General features: G+C 40.5%; 1 protein-coding gene across 1 annotated transcript in view; it reads right to left on the reverse strand.

Annotated features, from left to right (window-relative positions):
* The window catches only part of CUBN (cubilin), a 315,954-nt gene that overhangs the window by 115,442 nt on the left and 178,550 nt on the right, over positions 1–21,962 (reverse strand). The window contains exons 32-39 of the mRNA XM_050805391.1: positions 19,981–20,140; positions 17,815–17,928; positions 15,595–15,705; positions 13,749–13,877; positions 12,496–12,628; positions 4,505–4,710; positions 3,434–3,618; positions 1,749–1,941 (exon numbers count right to left, since the gene is read on the reverse strand). Coding sequence (XP_050661348.1) covers positions 1,749–1,941; positions 3,434–3,618; positions 4,505–4,710; positions 12,496–12,628; positions 13,749–13,877; positions 15,595–15,705; positions 17,815–17,928; positions 19,981–20,140 — 1,231 coding nt within the window. The remainder of the gene's footprint in view (positions 1–1,748; positions 1,942–3,433; positions 3,619–4,504; positions 4,711–12,495; positions 12,629–13,748; positions 13,878–15,594; positions 15,706–17,814; positions 17,929–19,980; positions 20,141–21,962) is intronic.

Raw genomic sequence — 21,962 nt, forward strand, 5'->3', positions numbered from 1 at the left:
GGTCACTGCACTCCAGCCTGGGCGACAGAGACTCCATCTCAAAAAAAAAATAAAATAAAAAGCTGATAGGACAATTCTCAATAAGTTGATATATTTCAAAATATTAAGGTTTTTTAGTTTTAATGAAACTTTCAGTGTGGTATCATTACAAGATAATCACTTATACCATCTAGATAATTAGTAAACTCTAAAATTCTCTTGACCTCTTACTTGCCTTTTTCCTTTTTCTTCTTGACTAAGGGAAATAAGGTTTATGGTTCTCTTACTCACCTGTCCACTTACATCATATAATTATGGAATTTCATAATAAAATATTAGAAGAAAATTTGTTGGTATAATATTTTAAACAAGTAAGTAATTCCTTTTCTACCTTGAGGTTTGTAAATATGAAAGAAAGCTTAACTCAAGTTTATTTCTAAGAGCTCTGGATATAGCCATCCAGAATTAAATGTCGCCTCTAAATTGCATTTGTCAATCTTGCTGATGGTTCTTTGCTTTTAAACAGATCAATATTTTAAGGAAGAGATTCATATTCAATATCATGAAAGCACCTTATTAGAGAGGTAAGAACAACATTTCAGAATGGAATACTAAGGGACATTAAATAAATATAAGTACAAATTATCTTCATTATTCTGCCGATAGAAGAAGTTAGAAGAAAACAGGCTAATCTTTTAAGTCATAGAACAAGTTCAGAGTTTGAATATTCTTCAATGAGATACTCTGATTCTGTGTTCCAATCAAGTATTCAAGGACTTAGACTATCCTCCAAGAAATATCTGATGAATTTCTTCTATGTCAATCCTCAAATCCATAAGAAACACTCAAATTCATTTACATAAATTTCATTTCTTTTCTTTTCTTTTCGAGACAGAGTCTCACTCTGTCACCCGGGCTGGAGTGCAGTGGCATGTTCTCGGATCACTACAATCTCTGCCTCCTGGTTCAAGCAATTCTCATGTCTCAGCCTCCCGAGTAGCTGAGGCTACAGATGCACTCCACCACGCCCAGCTAATTTTTGTATTTTTAGTAGAGATGGGGTTTTGCCATGTTGGCCAGGCTAGTCTTGATCTTCTGACCACAAGTGATCCGTTGACTTCGGCCTGCCAAAGTGCTGGGATTACAGGTGCGAGCCACCATGCCCAGCCTCATTTAAATAATTTTCAAAAAAAAATGTTTCCCCATACAATGCTACCTCAATATTACTTTCACTGAGGAGATTAGGAATGTAAAACAGTAAAATAAAAGTTTAAAATTAGGCCCATTTTACTTTGAAACATGAAAATTTACAACCAGCTAAGGAGAAACTGAAGCATTTCTGAAAGTACATTTGAAATAAAATGCAGAGGAAAACAGTTACTTTGACGAGTTGATCCTTAACTAACTGATTGTGTGTGTATGTGTGTGTGTGTGTGTGAATGTACATATGTAGTATCTGCAAATCAAATTTTCAGGGATTTCTAAAGTGGTCTCTAGAAATTGTAAGTAGACGATCTTATGGATATCAAGCCCCTAATTATTATAATATAAACAATGTAATGGGAAGCCTGCATTTTTAAGAAAGAAATGTATAATTTTTACAAAAGGTAGTGTTTATGAATTTAAAATAACATCTGAACATAAGGTGGAAGGGCTTTGGGGCTGTACTTCTTATTTTTTATATCTGGCCCCTGTTATGATAGGACCCTTTGAAACAGTGGCCTGCACATATCAGTCCTAAAAAGAACTTCATTTATTAGCAAACACACCTGGAGCAATGGTAGGTAAAACACCATCAGGTGCATCCACAGCAAACCATTCCAGAAGGAATCCCTTCCCTGAGATTGAAGAGTCGGAGTAAAAATGAAATGTCAAAGAATTTCCGGTGGAGCTGAAAGATTCAGTCTGGGTACCACAGTAAGCTCCAATTAGGCGGGCGTGAATGCTAGGCCCATCATAGATCTGCACATAAAAACAGATAATAGAGCGTTATATTTAGGCAATCATCTATATTTTTCTTCATAAAAAGATAAAATAAAAAAGATGCCTTGGCCGGGGGCGGTGGCTCAAGCCTGTAATCCCAGCACTTTGGGAGGCCGAGATGGGCAGATCACGAGGTCAGAAGATCGAGACCATCCTGGCTAACACGGTGAAACCCCATCTCTACTAAAAACACAAAAAATGAGCCGGGCGTGGTGGCGGGCGCCTGTATTCCCAGCTACTCGGGAGGCTGAGCCAGGAGAATGGCGTGAACCCGGGAGGCGGAGCTTGCAGTGAGCTGAGATCCGGCCACTGCACTCTAGCCTGGGCACAGAGCGAGAGTCCGTCTCAAAAAAAAAAAAAAAAAAAAAAAGATGCCTTATATTATTACAATGTTATAACCCAAAAAAATGACAAATGAGTAAACATTTTATTTTAGCTTAAAACAGATACCACCAGAGAATATAAATTATTGAAGGTAATTTAATGTTTTGAAAACATTTGCATCTTTGTTGCAGAATTATATTAATAAACATGCGCTGTGGGAATCACTCATAAGATGATTTACAGTAAAATCTGTGGATGGAAAAATAGGAACCAGGATGGCTGCCTAACAACAGTACTTAATAAATATGCTTTGGGGCTTTAAAGGGAGGAATCAGGAGGAAAGAAGGGAAAATAACAAGAAGAGAAAAGCTTTACCGAGAGAAAGTGAACAGTACCCTAAAGGAGTCCATATTTCCACAGAAGGAAAGAAGAATTCATGACAACAAAATAACCAAAACTTGCAGGGCTCACATGTTCAAAGCACTTAATAAATCTCCTGCTTTTGGTTTTAAAATCTCAAATGACCTATTTTGAGGTATATTTTGTGATAATTTTTAAATAGCTCAGGACAAATTCATATTAACAGTTATTATAAAATCCTCTACCAAACAAATTAAGTAATAGCCATTCCCATACACACTGGATATCCAGCAGGTACTGGGTTGGATTCATGACCAAGAATCCAAGATGAATAAGGTAGAGTCATACCCTGTAAGAATTTGATTGTGTTTCTGGAATTGATACAGTAGCCAGTGTCTGGATAGCAATGATCACCATGATTTTCCTATTTATATTTATTTTTGTATGATCCTTAAAACTTTTAATACTCTAACATAAAAACAAAGAGGACAGTGGGAAGAAGACAGAATAAATACTTATTTAGGATACACATGCATTCTTAGAGAAAGCTCAACAGGAAAATAATAATAATCCTAAAAAAACCCCTTAGATATGAAATGGAAAATAATCAATACAATACTGAAACTGCCTTTGTCCATGTAATCTAGAGGCAGTCTGCTCTAATCATGATTTAGAGCAGACTATCCCGCATGATTTGCAAATGCTTGAATAGACGTTACCTTGGATGTATTTTTACCAATAGCAATTCACCAATATTTATGAACATTGATCGCATGTGGAAACTCACCCTTAATTTGTCATAATAGCAGCTTTGTATTTCTTCTATGTCCATCTCCAAGATTCGGCCATGGACAACGTGAGATGCATTCACATTTACTGTCCATTGGTAATTGGAGTTATGTGGGTAGTTTTCAGGCCAGAAAGGAGAGGCAACTTTCCCATGAGTTCCCACAATATTATCATTGCCAAATACTAGGAGAGAAGACAGAGTAGTAAATCAGACCCACTTAGAATTGCTCTTTAATCAAATGATAAAAACAAAAGGCAAAGGGTGTTGAAAAGCATGGACTTTTAATTGACTGTGATTTCTTTTCTGACTATTGAGAGAAATACTGCTTCCTTTTTGGTTTCTGGGCTATCTATTACTTCCTTAGAAAAGGTCCTTAAAACGTTGCATGGTGTGAAAAGAGGCCACAACTTCCCAAGTGAAAAGGGGTTCCCCGAACCCTAGGGAACTTGGGGACATGGGAAGGTGGGGTGAGCAGCCCCACTCTCTAATTATGGTTTATCTATTTTACTTTGTTTTTTCAAAAGAATGGAACATTTAAAAAATTTACAAGAAAAACTCATAGTTTGAAATCACATATGAAATAGCCAATAATGGAAAAGTTGAGCTACAGAATAAAAATATTTAACATTTTGCACTATTAGAAGAATACCCTATTGTTATATTTGAGCACTTAAGCCAATCCCAAAGTAATACTAAATGTCTTAAATGTGAAGAATATAGAGTTTATGAAATTAAATGAAACACACTTGATATAAATACACCAAACCCAAACTATAATATATTACAAGACTCTACCACAATATCATGAAAAAAACTAATTTAACATTAGGTAGAAATTAGAGCTTAAAAAGAACAATAGAACCCTTGAGAGTGCTCTCCCTTGCCCTTATTGAGCCATTCATATATAATTTAGTTTTTCTAATATGTTATAAGGTAATTCACAAAGACAATGTAGGAAAATAGTGGAGAGTTTAGGATTGTTCTTGCTTAATGTATTACTGAGAAAATTATTATTTGTAGTTTGTAAGACATATTTTGTAAGCTATCACTAAAATAGAAACAACTTACTCTTCATAAATGTGGCCTGGAAGCCCATGCCGCTGCCAGAACCATCTGAGATAAATCTGACCCACAGGGTATGTCCAGTGATGGAAGAATAATTGAGAGGGAAGGAGTTTCCACAGTATCGTCCCACCAAGTGACCCGTGGCATTTCCTTCACGGATCTCCACAAAATCTCTGCTGCAGTCCTGAGAGTCTTCCAACTGGAAAGATCTGATTTGGGGAAAAAATATTTGTAGGGATTAAATTGAGAGAATAGACTTTGGGATTTTCCTGGATCACATGCTAGGTTAACCTGTTCACTTTTTTTAAACTTTCTTTAACTTTGATCACGAAATTATGTAGCTGTCTCAAAAAATTTCTTTCACTCGGATTTGTTGAAATGCGTATTCAATAGCTACAAAGACAATGAATATACTTCCAGCAAGGAGTTTTCTTCCTAGTGGGCAAAACCAGGCACGAATATAGAAGACAATATATATATAAGGCAGAATAGCGTGAGTGCCATCAGAGCTATAAAGTGGTGTTTAAGAACCGCAAAGCAGAGGCATCACATCTGATTGTGGGGCTCTGCAATAGCTTCTCGGGAAGATTTTTCGAGATGGAAATATACATGTTAGCTGGATATAAGGAATATAGATGGTGTGCAAAGAATCATGCCACCAAGGCACATGTGCAGAGAAGGGCCAGACATATTCAGAAACCTGCAAGAGATACCTGCTTTGTTAAAAACACTGAGTACCTCTAAGAAACCATTAAGACAAGGTGTGAGTTGGCTGAAGGTAAATAATAAAAAAAGAAACCATTAAAACATGTAACTGGGGCAATATGATGGGATCATTTAGGTGGCACTTAAATGCCTTGCAAAGGCGTATGTACTTAATTTCTGGAGAGGCAGCAAAATTATGGGATTTGTAACAACACAGGCTAGTGCTTGAATGTGACCTATTCAACTTGTCTTATATTCTGCGACTGTGATGTGATGGGGATTTGAAGATAGGAAACAGTACCTACCTCATATGATGTTCATAGGGAACATATATAAAGAGTCGGGAACATGTAGGTGCCTCGTGAATATTTTCAAAACTTGGCCTTACTGCTTAAAAACATGAGCTACTCAAGATAAAGTGGTATTGGTGTAAGGGTAGACAAATGGATGAACGGAATAGGAAACAATTTCCAGTAGGGGCCAATAAATGCATAGTCAATCCAATTCAATCCATGGTGCCAAGACAAATCAAGGGGAAAAGTCATTTTAACAAATGGTGCTGCAATAACGGATATCCTTACAGAAAGATAGGGAAAAAAGAACCTCTATTTCTGCCTATCTTCATACCCAGAAACTAATTTAACATTTCTCAAGGATGTAAATATAAAGGCTAGAAACATAAATATCCTAGAAGAAAACATGGAGAAAAATCTTTGTGACCTTGGGATGGGCAAATATTTCTTACACAGAATGCAAAAAGCACTAACTATAAGATAAAAATTAATAAATTTGAATTGATAAACATTTCATTAAAGACATGAATAAGAAAATAAATAGGCTGCACATGGTGGCTCGCAAGCATAATCTCAGCACTTTGGGAGGCTGAGGTGGGAGGATCACTTGAGCCCAGGAGTTAGAGACTAGCCTGAGCAACACAGTGAGACCCCCTCTCTACAAAAAATAAAATGTAGCTATGTGGTGGCCTGTGCCTATAATCCCAGCTACTTGGGAGGCTGAGGCAGGAAAATTGCTTAAGCCTGGGAGATCGAGGCTGAAGTGAGGGGTGATTGTGCCACTTCACTCCAGCCTATGCGACACAGTGAGATCCTCTCTAGAAAAATATATATATATTTTAAAAAATGAAAAGGCAAGCTACAGACTGGGGTGGGGAAACGGGAGATAATTGTAAAGCATTTATCTAGCAAGGGACTCATAGTTGAAATATAAAAGGAATTCCTACAGATAATGAAAAAACCACCAAATTAAAAGTGGACAAAGGGCTTGAACAGATATTCATAAAAGAAGACAAGAAAATGGCTACTGAGAATGTGAAAAGTACTCTATATGATTACTCATCAGAGCAATGCAACTTAAATACCACAGTCAGATATCATTCCACACCCATCATAAGGGCTAAAATTAAAAGACTGACAAGATCAATTGTTGACAAGCACGCAGAGCAACTGAAGTCTTATATATTCCTGGTGGGACTGCATAGTGATATAGCCACTTTGAATAATTATTTGGGAGTTTCTCATAAAATTAAATGCACATCCAATTAATGCCCAGAAATTCCACCCCTAAATATCTACCCAAAGAAAATAAAAACACATGACCAAGTTAGTATCCTGAATATAAAATAACTCCTGCAACTCGAAAATTAAAAACCAAATAACTCAATTAAAATGGCAAAGAAACTGAATAGACATTTCTCCAAAGAAGATTTATGAATAGTCAATAAAAACATGAAAAGATTTTCCACATTACTAGTCATTAGAGAAATGCAAATCAAAACCACAATGAGATAACACTGCAAACCCACTAGGAAGACTATTATTTTAAAATGGAAAATAAGAAGTGTTGATGAGGAACCCCGTCTCTATTAAAAATACAAAAAAAAAAATTAGCCGGGCGCGGTTGTGGGCGCCTGTAGTCCCAGCTACTCGGGAGGCTGAGGCAGGAGAATGGCGTGAACCCGGGAGGCGGAGCTTGCAGTGAGCTGAGATCGCGCCACTGCACTCCAGCCTGGGTGACAGAGCGAGACTCCGTCTCAAAAAAAAAAAAAAAAAAAAAAAAAAAAGAAGTGTTGATGAGGATATGGAGAAATTAGAACTCTTATGCATTACTATTGGGAATGTAAAATAGTGCATCCCTATAGAAAAGTTTGGTGGTTCCTCAAAAAGTTAAACATAGTATTGTCATATGAACCAGCAATTTCACTTCTAGGTTTATACCCCAAATAAATGAAAGCACGAACTCAAACAGGAGAAGGGAAAGGGGAAAGGGGAAAGAAAAAGGGAAGGGAAGGGAAGGGAAGGGAAGGGAAGGGAAGGGAAGGGAAGGGAAGGGAAGGGAAGGGAAGGGAAGGGAAGGGAAGGGAAGGGAAGGGAAGGGAAGGGAAGGGAAGGGGGAAGGGAAGGGGTAGGGGAAAGGAAGGGAAGGGAAGGGAAAGGAAGGGAAGGGAAGGGAAGGGAAGGGAAGGGAAGGGGAAGGGGTAGGGGTAGGGGAAAGGAAGGGAAGGGAAGGGAAGTGAAAGGAAGGGAAGGGGAAGGTGAAGGGGAAGGGAAAGGGAAAGGAAGGGAAGGGGAAGGGAAAGGAAGGGAAAGGAAGGGAAGGGAAGGGAAGGGAAGGGGAAAGGAAGGGAAGGGGAAAGGAAAGGAAAGGAAAGGAAAGGAAAGGAAAGGAAAGGAAAGGAAAGGAAAGGAAAGGAAAGGAAAAAGGAAAGGAAGGGAAGGGAAGGAAGGGAAGGGAAGGGGGAGGGGAAAGGGAAGGGAAGGGAAGGGAAGGGAAGGGAAGGGAAGGGAAGGGAAGGGAAGGGAAGGGAAGGGGAAAGGAAGGGGAAAGGAAGGGAAGGGAAGGGGAAAGGAAGGGGAAAGGAAGGAAAGGGAAGGCGAAAGGAAAGGAAGGGAAGGGGAAAGGAAGGGAAGGGAAGGGAAGGGGAAAGGAAAGGAAAGGAAAGGAAGGAAGGGAAGGGAAAAGGAAAGGAAGGGAAGGGGAAAGGAAAGGAAAGGGAAAATGTACTCCTCTGTCATGTGTATCTTTCCGTTAATGCTCAACATTATCCATTGCAAGATTTTACTTTATGCTAAGTATAGTGCTCCCCTGGGGCTCTAGCTCAGCTAATGGAGGAGAATGGTTAGAGATAAGCAGCCTGAAGGCTCTGGCCACCTTAAGCCCTACCACTAGTCAATATACCAGGTACATCTCTGGTCATTCCCTGCCTACCAGACCTCAGGGGTGAAGTAACTGGTCAGCTCTGCTCTACCCTCCTCTCAAGCCAGATACTAGCATTGGTAGGTCTCTAACCAAATCAGTAAGCCTGGTGGTAAGCTGGTGGCTCTCACAATCCCACCAAGGTGGGTCACTACAGTATAGACCATTTGGACTACTCTAGATGGAACTTTTACAGCAAGCTATAATTGATCACTGAAATCAGGATATATCCACATCAGATAAAGCAAACCACAAATTTGTCTCCTTTGACAATCTGATGCTTTATAACACAATATTTGTATCTTCAATCATTTTTTTTGCAAGGAATTGGTCTAAATCCATCTTTGGGATGACTGCCAAGTTTGGTGCACACATTCAGGCTCAATTTCATGACCCATAATATGATCAACAATGAAATATGCTAAAATGGTTTTCTTCTGCTTCTCAGAACGCAGAAAGGGAAGAAAGGGAGATCGTTTTCCTCAGAAGGTAAATTACATGCAGCTGCCTCTAAAATCTTTCTATTCAAAGTGCAGTGCATAGTCCAGCAACATCAGCATCACCGGAGAGCTTGTTTGAAACAAGGAATCTGGCCCCACCAACCAGCTCAGTGAGAAAATGAATTTCAGCAAGATCCTAGGTGATCAACATGCACATTAGCATTCTGTCCGATGCTCCAGAAGATTACAAAGTGAAGGTCTTTTCTACGTACTAGACTAGTGTAATCCAGTGCTAGATGGCAGAAAAGACATTCCATTGGACATGGTGGTAGGGAAATACCTATAAAGATTAAATTAAACTTTTAAAAAGCTTGATTATTCTTGGAAGTCTTTGCTTTAGGCTGCTACATTTTATAAGCAATTCTACCCTTTGGCTTAGATCTGTTAGTAAATGTAGGATGTGGAACAAAAATAGTACAATCACTGTTTCTTATTATCTCATTCTGATTCTTGAACCGAGACCAATCACTTTCTAAAAGCACTCCGCAAGCATAAAATACAATTTCTGTCAATTCCCTGCCTACCAAACCACAGGGGTGAACTAACTGGTCAGAAAGATTGCACTGCACTTTGAATAGAAAGATTTTAGAGGCAGCTGCATGTAATTTACCTTCTGAGGAAAACAAGCTCCCTTTCTTCCCTTTCTGCGTTCTGAGAAGCAGAAGAAAACAATTTTAGCATATTTCACATTGTTAGTCATATTATGGGTAATAAATGGTTAAATATATGTTTTACAAAAAAACTCCTTTTTAGGTTTTATTTCTCCCCATTTCTTTTTGTTGCAGATTCAACCATAATTTCTCCAGTCCTCCTCCCTACTCAGTTTCACCACAATCCCAGCCCCATGTTTTAGAACTTGATGTGATACATATGCTTCTCATATGCTCTCACACACCCCAGGGTAATGTTTCCAAGCACCCATCTGGATAGAATTTAGACCAGGGAAGAAATAACTCACAGGCCTTGCCTTCTCATTAATCAACTGCAAAAAAAGAGGCATCTTGCAGTCTAAAAATTCCATTTTAAAAATAAAACTCAAGCTAGTAACTCAGAGTAATCAAAATTAACTTCTTACAGGCAAGAAAGGAAATAGCTGAGCCATTATGATTTTCTATATGGTAATTAAAATGTAATGTCTATTAAGCACTAAAATAGATGAAACTTGCTTTTTGTGTGTATAATCTCCCACCCTCTGGAAGGAGAGCCTAGTGCTGCCCATTTGGATTTATTTGTGAACCATCACAGAAGATGCTTCAGAAATGGTAAAGATTGAGAGAATTAAGTCACTGAACATCTGCTAAGCACCAGCTATGTGGTGTGTGTTTTAAATTTGACATCTTCTTTATCTTCACAGTTCTAGAAATTTGAAATTACTATAAATTTGTTTATAGAAACTTGTTATTATTATCCCACAGAAATAATAATTAAACAGCTTCTTAATGTTGGTTTATGAGTAATTTGTCAAGACCCGAAATCTTATCTGTCTTGAACACCTAGCTCAGTTCCTGGCAACCGCTGAATGAGAGCGGTCAACAACGTGAATGTGGTAGACACACAGAGGAAGAGACCAAAAAAAATCATTTTATGTGGCAATTCTGATAAGCCTTCTAAAGCTGTGCGAAGGGCTTTGAATTTTATTCTAAGGACAATGATGGTGTTTTATTGATCAATATATAGAAAGCACCTCATAGGAGAGTAGCATGAGCCAACTACATGCCTAGCACATATTAGGAGCTTAATAAATGTCTGTTGAGTAAAGGAATAAATATATGTCTGGTAAACATTATAAAGTATATAGATTTCTTCCCATCCAGAATTCTGTGCTCTTAGTGAAGACGAAGACAAACCAGGCCAGGTGTGGTGGCTCACGCCTGTAATCCCAGCACTTTGGGAGGCCAAGGTGGGTGAATTACTTGAGGTCAGGAGTTCGAGACCAGCCTGGCCAACATAGTGAAATCCCATCACTACTAAAAATATAAAAACTAGCTTGGCATGGTGGCATGTGCCTGTAATCCCAGCTACTCAGGAGGCTGAGGCAGGAGGATAGCTTAAACCCGGGAGGCAGAGGTTGCAGTGAGCTGAGATCATTCCACTGCACTCCAGCCTGGGCAACAAAGCCAGACTGTGTCTCCAAAAAAAAACAAAGACAAACCAAAACCTCCTTCCTGTGAGGCAGCTTAAACTTGCATTGCCTTTCAGCACGCAGAGGGTGCCTTTGTCTTAACACAAGGCCACTTGTACCCTGAAGAGGCTCTGTCTGATTGATGGATTTTAAAAAAGCAACTTGAGATGTTTGAACTTGGTCCACAAATAGGATGGTTGTGCCATATTTTTAATCAGTTCCAGATGCACAGATTAGCAAGTCTTGGAAGAAAAGTAAGACTTTTAAATAAACAGGCCAGGGTCCTCAAAACAATCCTCCTCTCTCAACAATAAGTTACTTATATTCTCTTCAAAACAGAATTAGCAGTCCCAACCACAGCCTAGTAATATGTAACATAGAGTGGTAAATAACTTCTAATTCAAAACGGCAATTTAAATTCCAAGATCTGATCTCTCAACATATAATAAGCATCCATTATCATGTGACATGTCACATATACCTCTCTATTAGTTGATTAAAATGTGTGCTTTTTACATCTACTCTAAGAGATATTATTGTTGCTGTCTAATTTAATCTAAGACCACTCAGAATGTTATAGGATCGTACTACTAATTCCATGTTTATAGCCCCTGTTCAAAAAGTGTTATAGTGCAATGAGGAATATGAAAGTGTTCTAAAAAATTAAGTTTAAAGTTTAAGTAAGTTTAAGTTTGGAAGTTAAAAAACTTCCAAAACCATTCTTTTTTCTTTTTTTTTCAGGATGGAGTCTCACTCTGTTGCCCAGGCTAGAACGCAGTGGCTCAGTCTCAGCTCACTGCAACCTCCACCTCCCAAGTTCAGGGGATTCTCCCACCTCAGCCTCCCAAGCAGCTGGGATTACAGGTGCCTGCCACCACTCCCGGCTAATTTTTGTATTTTTAGTAGAGGAGGGGTTTTGCCATGTTGGCCAGGCTGGTCTCGAACTCTTGACCTCAAGTGATCTGCCCGCCTCAGTCTCCGAAAGTGCTGAGATTACAGGCATGGGTGACCGCACCTGGCCCCAAAACCATTCTTCTGATAGAAATAGAAGGAAAGGTGGATTGAGGTGGGGATAAGATATAAGCGTAAAGAATGCTTAATTGAGATGGGATGGCTCTGCTGGAATAAACAATACTAGTGATTCTCTGGAAGGACCTACATGTGTCTAATTCCAAAAAAAGATAAGATTCCTGTACTCTGAACATGAATGGGCCACAGATTCATTTGCCAAGGGCTCAAGAATGTTCTTTTGGGAATGTTAGACAGGACTCAAGAACCATGGTCGACAGAATCTTCATGCTATTTATAACTCAAACTATGACTGAAATAGAGGAAATTTGGAAAAATACTTCCTAAATTTCACATACACTGTAAGTTGCCCATCTTATTAGCACCAGGACTTCTTTCCTACAGATTCATTAGCACTGAAACAATACACCATAAAAAGGATTTACATAAAAGACAGCTGGAGTCGGTTGCCAGGGGAACTGACGATGTTCCAGACACATTCCACATTAGCGGGATAAACGTCTGGGTAGCCAGGGCTGTTGAAGATGGCTTCAGCCACGTAGAACGTTCCACCACAAGCTGGAAGAAAACAGAAATAAAGTGAGTATCACAGCAAAGACTGCATCAGACACTATAAAATAAAGGAGAAAGAATGCTAGAGCCATATCGATGTAAAAGAATAGACAACATGTCCATCTCACATTTTAAAACATCATGTCATATAAAATAAGGAGGGAATGATTCTGCAAACTGAAGACCAAGGGCCAAGCAGTGTGGTGGATTAGAAGGAATTTCTGCAATGTCTTTTCTCAAAGCCTTTTCTACCTGTGAATGGTAACTTTGAAGAATAAAAGACTTGTTTACTATCCTACAGCCACTTGACTTTTGTGACCAGGATTCTATTCAACCCTGGCCTAGAAGCCAGGGCAGCATGCTTGCTTTTCCCTCTCAGTAGAGCACCGAAATGCACTCACCATCTTCTAGGTGTTCTGTAGCTTTTAACTACTAATAACAAGGAAGATGGCAGTGACCAGCAGCACTCTCCCGGCTAACAGGCTAAGAAACCCAGTCCTGGGCGGCTCCCCGTTCCTCTCCTCCCCAGGTTGGGGCTGCCTTAACAAGCCAAAAAGAACACCAGGGTGAGCGCAGTGGCTCACACCTGTAATCCCAGCACTTTGGGAGGCCAAGGCTGGCAGATCACGAGGTCAGGAGTTCGAGACCAGTCTGGCCAACATACGGAAACCTCGTCTCGACTAAAAATACAAAAATTAGCCAGGTGTGGTGGCAGGTGCCTGTAATCCCAGCTACTCAGGAGACTGAGGCAGGAGAATCACTTGAACCCAGGAGGTGGAGGTTGCAGTGAGCCAAGACTGTGCCATTATACTCCAGCCTGGGCGACAGAGTGAGACTCCATCTCAAAAACAAAACAAAACAAACAAAAGAACATCAAGTCATCTGAGAGCGTGGGGTGTAGCTGAAAAGACAGCCACATTTCCAACCAATTGTCCACACTTTCAGAGTTCATTATTGTTAGAACTGACAACAGGTTCACTTAATTGGGAAGAAGGTAAGATTTGGTCCAGAGGTGATCTCAGGAAATTAGCTCCCAACTACGAAGGTCAAAGAGTCCCAAATAACAAACCAAGAATTTCTACCACATCCCTGTTAACCGCTGGAGCCAGGTGCTAAGGTTTCTTACCCGACACTGATGCAGTGACCATAGTGTGGAAACCCCCAGCACTCAAGCTATAATCAGAGACGAACCTCAGCGTCAGGGCACTGCTGAAGGATGTGATAGGATGGGGCATGTCAGTGCCACAGTAACGGCCTAGATAATGAAGATAACAACAAGGAGAATGAATGACGACATGGCAGAGGCCACTATTTCTAGGAAATACATCTTTACTAGAATTACAAGAGACCAAAACAAAGGGAAGAAATTGCCACTAGGAGAACCACTTCATTCAGGGTCAGTGTTTGAGACAATACCTGATCATTTAAAATAAACTCTATATAGGAGCTATACATAGGAGAGGTGATGATCAAGAACAATAGGACCAGAGGAAAAACTTAGACGACCAAGGGACACATGTACCTAAAGCAAAAATCTCCAGCCCAGTTGGACCCATACAAATACATGCACTAATATTCAATATGTTGTAGCACAGGAAAGTGTGGATGCTGGAGCCAGGCTACCTGGATTCAGCTCCTGGCTCAGTCATTTGCTAGCTGTGTGATCCTAGGCAAGTTACTGAAGTGCTTGGTGCCTCAGTTTCCCCACTTGGAGAAAAGGGGCATATTGAAAATAATGAAACCTATCTCATAAGGTTAAAAGGATTGACTTATTAGTTCTAACATACTGAGAACAGTACTCAGCACAAGGTATTGCGATGTAACAGTTTGTTAAATAATATGTCCTTATGCTTGTCAACTGCTTACTAACAAAGACCTCGGCGATGCTGTGAGAGGTGTGGAGAGGGTGTGGAGAGTTCATTGACTGCTCGCTTTTGTCTCAGACACTGTCCTGGGCACTGGGAATTAGGCAACAGGCAAAGCAGTCTCCTCCCTGACAGACCTTGTCTTCTAGTGCAGGACGAGAGGTTTTTTTTGTTTGTTTGTTTGTTTGTTTTTGAGATGGAGTCTCGCTCTGTCGCCCAGGCTGGAGTGCAGTGGCCGGATCTCAGCTCACTGCAAGCTCCGCCTCCTGAGTTCACGCCATTCTCCCACCTCAGCCTCCCGAGTAGCTGGGACCACAGGCGCCCGCCACCTCGCCCGGCTAATTTTTTGTATTTTTTAGTAGAGACGGGGTTTCACCGTGTTAGCCAGCATGGTCTCGATCTCCTGACCTCGTGATCCGCCCGTCTCGGCCTCCCAAAGTGCTGGGATTACAGGCTTGAGCCACCGCGCCCGGCCAGGACGAGAGGTTTTTACAACAAAATTCAAAAGTTAGGAAGTTTATGGAGAAAGCTTAAATGGCCTGAGGTGGTTTTGTTTTGTTTTGTTTTGTTTTTTTGGCTGAGAATATTTTAGAAACTAGAGAGTGGCACTCTTTAATTTTATTGGGAAGTCTAACAAACAAATGACAGAGTTTTAATGGAATTAATTAATTAATTAACTAATTAAGTGGGTTTTTGTTTTTTGTTTTTTGTTTTTTTTGCTTCCACTAAGGACAAGGCTGAAAGAAACATGCTCCATTTGAACGTAAGAACTTGGTCAAATATTAACAAGAAATTTCTGACAGAATGCTCTGTAATGCTGGGATGTGCTGCACATTCCACTACTCTTTAAAGCAGCTGCAATTTTTAAATCTTTTAAAACATATACACAAACTATTCACATGTTTGAATATATTAATCAACAGGCTGAGTTCCCTGAACCTCACATTAAAGCCTACTTTCTTACCCTCTAATCATCTTTACTTGGCTTAGGCTGCTCTTTCTATTTATTGGAAACATTCTAACCTAGAACGGCAGCCTATAAATATGTAGATCTATAAATAAAGCACAGCCAAGACCACAGATGTATATGAGTGAGCGCCGAGGTACCTCGGAGGGGTGCGTCTTCGTGGTTGCCGTCCAAAATTTCTACAAAGTCACGTGTGCACGTTGTGCTTCTTTCAAGTTCAAAGTGGGTAAAAGAGAGGGTGATATGATTTACTGGAAGAAAAAAGAGAAGATTCTCTAATACAGTACTGGCAAATAAAACATACAGGGAGATGGGGCAAGATAGGGAGGTGGGGATGGTTAATGAGTATAAAAATAGAAGGAATGAGTAAGACCTATCTGATAGCACAACAGGGTAATTGTAGTCGATAATAACTTACTGTACATTTAAAAATAATTAAAAGAGTATAATTGGATTATTTGTAATGCAAAGGATAAATGCTTGAAGGGATGGAGACCCCATTCTCCATGATGGGATTATTGCACATTGCATGCCTACATCCAAACAGATACAAACAGGTACCCCATAACTATATATATCTACTATGTATTCACAAACATTAAAGATAAAAATTTTTACAAAATAAAATTTAAATTTAAAAACATACAGGGAGATAAATTTACTTCTGACAATTTCATGTAAGGGTTCTCCAGCAGAGAAGTAATGAATGAGGCAGATTTGCACATGGTTGAAGGGATAAAGGGAGGGAAGGGAATAACTTCTATGCTAGATGGTTTCCTTTGAAGAATAACAGAATAGATGCTTTCCAAAGTGCCTGTGGCATCTGAAACGCTGGTAGTGGTAAATAAGAGGACTCCTGGGTAGGTTCATTCCAGGCACTATAAGGGAATATCTTGTTGGAAAATGCCATCTTTCCAGTTTTTATATCACCATTGCTGTGTTTCTCTGATAAGCATTTTTCTCAATAGGTTCATTTCCTTAAATTCGGCTTCTTTGCATGTGCTTGCAAATAATGCATTCTTTTCTCCCTGGCTGTCACATTTTAGCTCACTTAGTTTTATTTTCAGGCTAGAGCTGGTGCCCTAAGTTTCAGAGACATTTATCAAGAAAGCTTTGCAGAACAGCAAGCCCCTGGATACATTTTCTTTTTGTTGTTCTTCAAGCTCTCTAATCTTCGGAACAGGATCTTTTCCTATTGCTGTTCTTGAACTAGTGAGATCTTTCATCTAAATGCTTCACAACTCATTAGAAAATAATCCTCAGGCACAAACAGCTCTGTTCAAGGGAGGGGGCTTCTTTATCTACAGCTCAGTTTCTGGCTGGCTGGCAACTTTCTTTAGGGCTCCACCTCCCCGTTCGAATTGGCTAAGGATTACATCATCGGCCTCCACATCTTATGCATGTCAATAAAGATACCAGCAATTTGTTAACTCCTGACATCCCAAGGGAAAGTGCTAGAGAATATTTAAGGCAAACTCTTCATTTTGCAGATTATTTTTTCATGGCCTGATAAGCTTAAGTGACTTCCCTATTTTCACACAGGCGATTAATTGCTGTGTAGAGTGAAGAACTTAGAGTCTTTCCTACATTATGCCTGAAACCGTATTTTCCTGCAAACCTCAAGGGAAGGCAGGGCTCCCCTGAAAGAGGATTCAGAAGGGCCCCAAGCATCACCTGCTTTGCAGCTATTCTGTCATGTCCTTTAGGGGCATTTCCTGATGTTCTCTTTCTGTCTTACCAACGAACTGTTACCGGGTCAGAAAATAAGATTCTAGGGTTCCAAGAAAGAAAAGAAAGTAAGCGTTTATTCAATGTTTATTCTAGGCCTGTGCTGGAATAGTACCTTGCAGGAGAGCCCAGGTTTTATGAATGTCTGCTTTGATGGATGGGCGTGTGCATTGCATTCTGGCCCGTGAGTCACTGATTCTCCAGTCTGTGGCTCTTCTTCATTTGTTCACTCAGCAACTGTCTTGGGCATCAGCTACACTCAAGGCACACATGTCAAACACTATTTATCGATTATTTTGGTTTACCCCCAATCTCACATGCCTGCATATGCCTGTTAATACAGCAAGGTTGTAGGTGTGTTGTGTTGTTGTTGTGTGTGTGTGTTTTTAACCTTTGCTAGGCCTTGAAATGAAAAAAAAAATTGTTTTTAAATTTAGAAGCAACTGTAAAAATGACTTCCCTATCAGATTAGGAAATGCTTGTTCTTGGGCACATCAGGAATCGGGACTTGCAAAAGATGAAGAGGAAGGCCATCGATTGTTAGCACTGAGATAAGAAGGTTACCCATAGACTGACCTTCCCACAGGCACTTTCTCTCCTGCATGCCTTTTCTTTTTTCTTTTTTTACTTACATGGAGGTTGCGCTTGAATGATCCAGCTGCAGTTCTGATTGTTTGGATAATTGGCAGGGAACCGTGGAGAGGAAACAGTATCAAATGAGCTGGTGAGGATGTGGCCTCCGCAGGCTGCGGAACACACAAACACACATACATGTCATATGCTTTTCATTTCTGCTGACTGTACGAAGCAATTATTTGCTGAATAAAACCATCAATGATTTTTCTTCTTATTTCTAAAATGCATACCAAGAAAGTTCTCCGTAAGGAGAGCTGCACATAAACCATGAGTTTATATTTTATACAGTTTATATTTTTAACAATTATTCTTCAACTACAGGAAGTAGGAAGTGGCAGAAAGCAACAGATTAAATGGCTATGAATTGCCTAAGTCATTCAAACAAAATTCTTACATGGATTCACTTACACGGCCCACTCATAAACCACAGGTATAGGGATAATCTACTTATACATGACCTCTTTTTTTTTTCAGGAAAATAAATACTCAATTGAACAAGGCTTCCTAAGGATGACTGCAGATTATCAGAGAAGAGCAAAATTCCATGTGAGTCCTGAAGAGGGAGAGGCGGTCACCGCTGGAGGCCGTAAGAGGTCTCGCTGAGGAGGAGGCTGAGGCTAAACTAGGACTTGGAGGGTGAGAAAAGGGAGGCCAGGGAGGGGACCGCCTGAGCAGACACAGAGGAGGGTAAGGACTGCATCTGTACAGGCTCAGCTGGAGCGTGGGGTGCCCGAGGGATGTGGGTGACTGACGCTGGAGAGAGGTCAGGGCGGTTCTGGGGCCCTTGGTTAACATCTGCAGGAGCTTGAGCTTCATTCTCCAGCCAGGTGGAGACAGGACACACACTGAACATTCCAAGGGCATGATCAGAGCAGGGCGTTTACAGGTGACTTTGGAGAGAGATGGGGTAAGGGTGGGTGACTTTGAGGAGGTTGTCATAGTCCAGATGAAAGCTAGCAGGGACTTTTTACTATGAAACAACATACAAGTGAATAATAACATGCAAAAGAACTATTAGGAAACTAGTTTTTCTTTAAAATCAACAAGAATATGGTCTGTCTTGCTCCAAAGTCTAAAGGTCTATGGTATGTATTTGGGAGACCTCGATCCAGGCACTGTCCCTATCCAGAGCTCTTTACTACAGAATATAAGTGAGTTGACTAAGATAGACATAACGACTACACAGACTAAATGTATTTGTAATGAATGTTCTGAATCATCTGAATACAAGTCATCTCTGATGGGATAAGGGGTTCATCTCTCAGAATGAGCAGATGAAAGGCAATGGATAAAAAGGTCTTGGAGAAGTGGTGATTTAAGAACAAAAACAATGGCCAGGTGCAGTGGCTCATGCCTGTAATTCTAGCACTTTGGGAGGCTAAGACAGGAGAGTCACTTGAGGCCAGAAGTTTGAGACCAGCCTGGGCAACAGAGCAAGATCCCATCTCTAAAAAAAAAAAAACAGCCAGGTATGGGGGTGCACCTATAGTCCCAGCTACTTGGGAGGCTGAGGTGGGAGGATTGCCTAAGCCTGGGAGGTTGAGGCTTCAGTGAGTGCTGATTGCACCACTGCACTCCAGCCTGGGTGACAGAGTGAGACCCTGTGGAAAGAAAGGGAAGGGGAGGGAAAGAGAGGGGGGAAAAGGAAGGGAAGGAGAGGAAAAGGAAGAGGAGGGTAGCGGGGGAGGAAGGGAGGGAACAAAGAAAAATAAATGGAAAACAACAGTGACTCCTCAGTTGGACAATGGCAGGACTCAGGAATGAGGGAAACCACTGCTTCCGGGGGCTGGAATCTGATTACATTACAAGCAAGTCTCGTAATTGATAGCAGTGTATCCCATTGTAGTGTAAAGCCTTGGGTAGTGCTAGATCAGTGAATTTGGATAAAAGCTTTTCTATACTGTTTCTAGTCTTAAAAGCACTTTTAAACAGTATTATTCTGAAAACTTGTTAGAGATGCAGGTCCAAAGGAAGTCAGAGAAGGAGGTTTCAAGCATCAGGAGTTGGGATAAATGTAAGTCACAGTTCTTTTGTTCTATTTAATTTTTTACATGTTAAGTAGAAGGCTGTGATCAATTTCTGAGCACAGGTCTCATTTCACTGTTGCACCAAACAGAGCACTGAAGATTTCTCTTGTGCTTGGGAAACCGCAGGGTACTTGCCTTGCCTGAATTGAGCTCGGAAGCCTCTGTTCTGTCTGGAAAGGCCAGATAGAAATCTCACGAAGAGGCTGTTTCCTGAGGACACGATGGGGTTAGCCAGCCGCTCCCTTCCACACGTCCTGGCAAGGCGGGACATTGTGGAGCTTGAGCCATCGTATGCCTACAAGAAAGGTGACAGGGCAAACAGTGGTTCAGAGCTTCAGATTCACATCTAGAAGGCCTGTATTCCATGAACTGCCTGCATGCCGATGTGCTAGTGGAAAATCCCACGTTTGCTGGGTCTGGGGAAACTGGCTTTATTCTTTTGTCTTGTCTCACAGTTCCATGGGAATGTTTGAGTCTTTGGTCATTTCTAGGGATGCTGACATGAATTTCGGCAGGAGTTTCTCGGTCAGAGCCACTATTAGATCTCTTGATAACTTCATAAATGCCATCCCTTCCACATTCCCCTTCCTCCCCAACCCCTGTGTAGTCACCTCAAAGGCCATGCCCACAACATGTGCTGGAAATGTGTGATGCAAGAATAGACACATGAGAAAACAGATGAGAAATAATGATGAGTGATGAGCATTTGTTGTCAGAATCCCGACATTTGTTAGATCTGTTTGTTCTGCTTAGGGTTCGTGATAGGGTAATGCTTAAGAGAAAAGAAATAGTAGAATTCTTTTCAAATGATAGAGGCTATATGAGGCTGATTTAGAAAATTACCTCTCTCTCTTTTTGGCCAGGCATGGTGGCTCATGCCTATAATCCCAGCACTTTGGGAGGCTGAGGCGGGTGGATCACCTGAGGTCAGGAGTTCAAGACCAGCCTGGCCAATGTGGTGAAACCCTGTCTCTAATAAAAAATACAAAAATTAGCACACCTGTAGTCAAAGCTACCTGGGAGCCTGAGGCAGGAGAATTGCTTGAACCCAGGATGGAGGTTGTAGTGAGCCTAGACTGTACCACTGCTCTGAAGCCTAGGCAACAGAGAGCAAGACTCCATCTCAAAAAAAAAGAAAAGAAAATTACCTCTCTCCTTTTAACTATTGGTCTCGTCTTGCCTAGGGCCATGCTGAGACCTAGCTGACCCTCCATGCATGTAATGAAATGGAATCTACATCTCATACACCTGAAATCTCTGTATTGATTTGTTGAAGTTGAAGCTTACTAATTTGCTTGGAACTCAGTGTCTAGATGAATTTTTGGATACTCTTATGTGTAAATCAGGGGGAAATGAGTTCCTTCGCATGGATGATTAATAATAACTCCCATTCATTAGGTGCTTACCATGTGCCAGGAACTGGATTCAGCCCTTCACATACACTGTCCCATTTTATCCTCAATTTCTTTCCATTTTTAAGAACAGGACAACAGATGCACAGAGAACTTAAGTAACGGGTCCAAGTCACACAATTCCTAAGAGGGAGCAGGTCATGCTGAATCAGACCACTAGATTCCAGAGTCCAGAACTGAAACCCTTTCCTCTTGTTCAGTGCAAGGTATCAACTGAGCAGGATGCATGCATCAACCTGCCAACCCTCAGAGTGAGACTGAAAGCATGAAGGTAAAATATGGCCGTTTCATTCAAAACAAATTGCCACTTATATTTCATAAGAAAATCTTGGGGAAAAAAATAGAAAGATCAGAGATTCAATGGAAGGAAGGTACTCTCAAGTGACTTTAAAAATCTGCTGATGATTATAATCAGTGTTCTGTTTAGCCACAGATATGATTCTGTATGTTCTCTTTAGCCACAGGTATGATGGGCAGGATATTCTCAGTTTGGCTTATACAAGCCCATGAATCAAATATCAATAGGATTTTTAACTTTCTGAGGAGCTAAAGCTTTTACAATAAAAAATTTAAAACAAATGTGGGTCTGTTCTGGAGCAGCAAACCTTTTCTTTTTTATTATTTAATGTTCAAAATTTAACTCTCTCTATATATATATATCTCCAATAAATGAAACCTGATGACTGATTTTCATTCAACAAAGAT

The sequence above is a fragment of the Macaca thibetana genome, chromosome 9 (assembly GCF_024542745.1).
Source record: "Macaca thibetana thibetana isolate TM-01 chromosome 9, ASM2454274v1, whole genome shotgun sequence".
Taxonomy (NCBI): Eukaryota; Metazoa; Chordata; class Mammalia; order Primates; family Cercopithecidae; genus Macaca; species Macaca thibetana.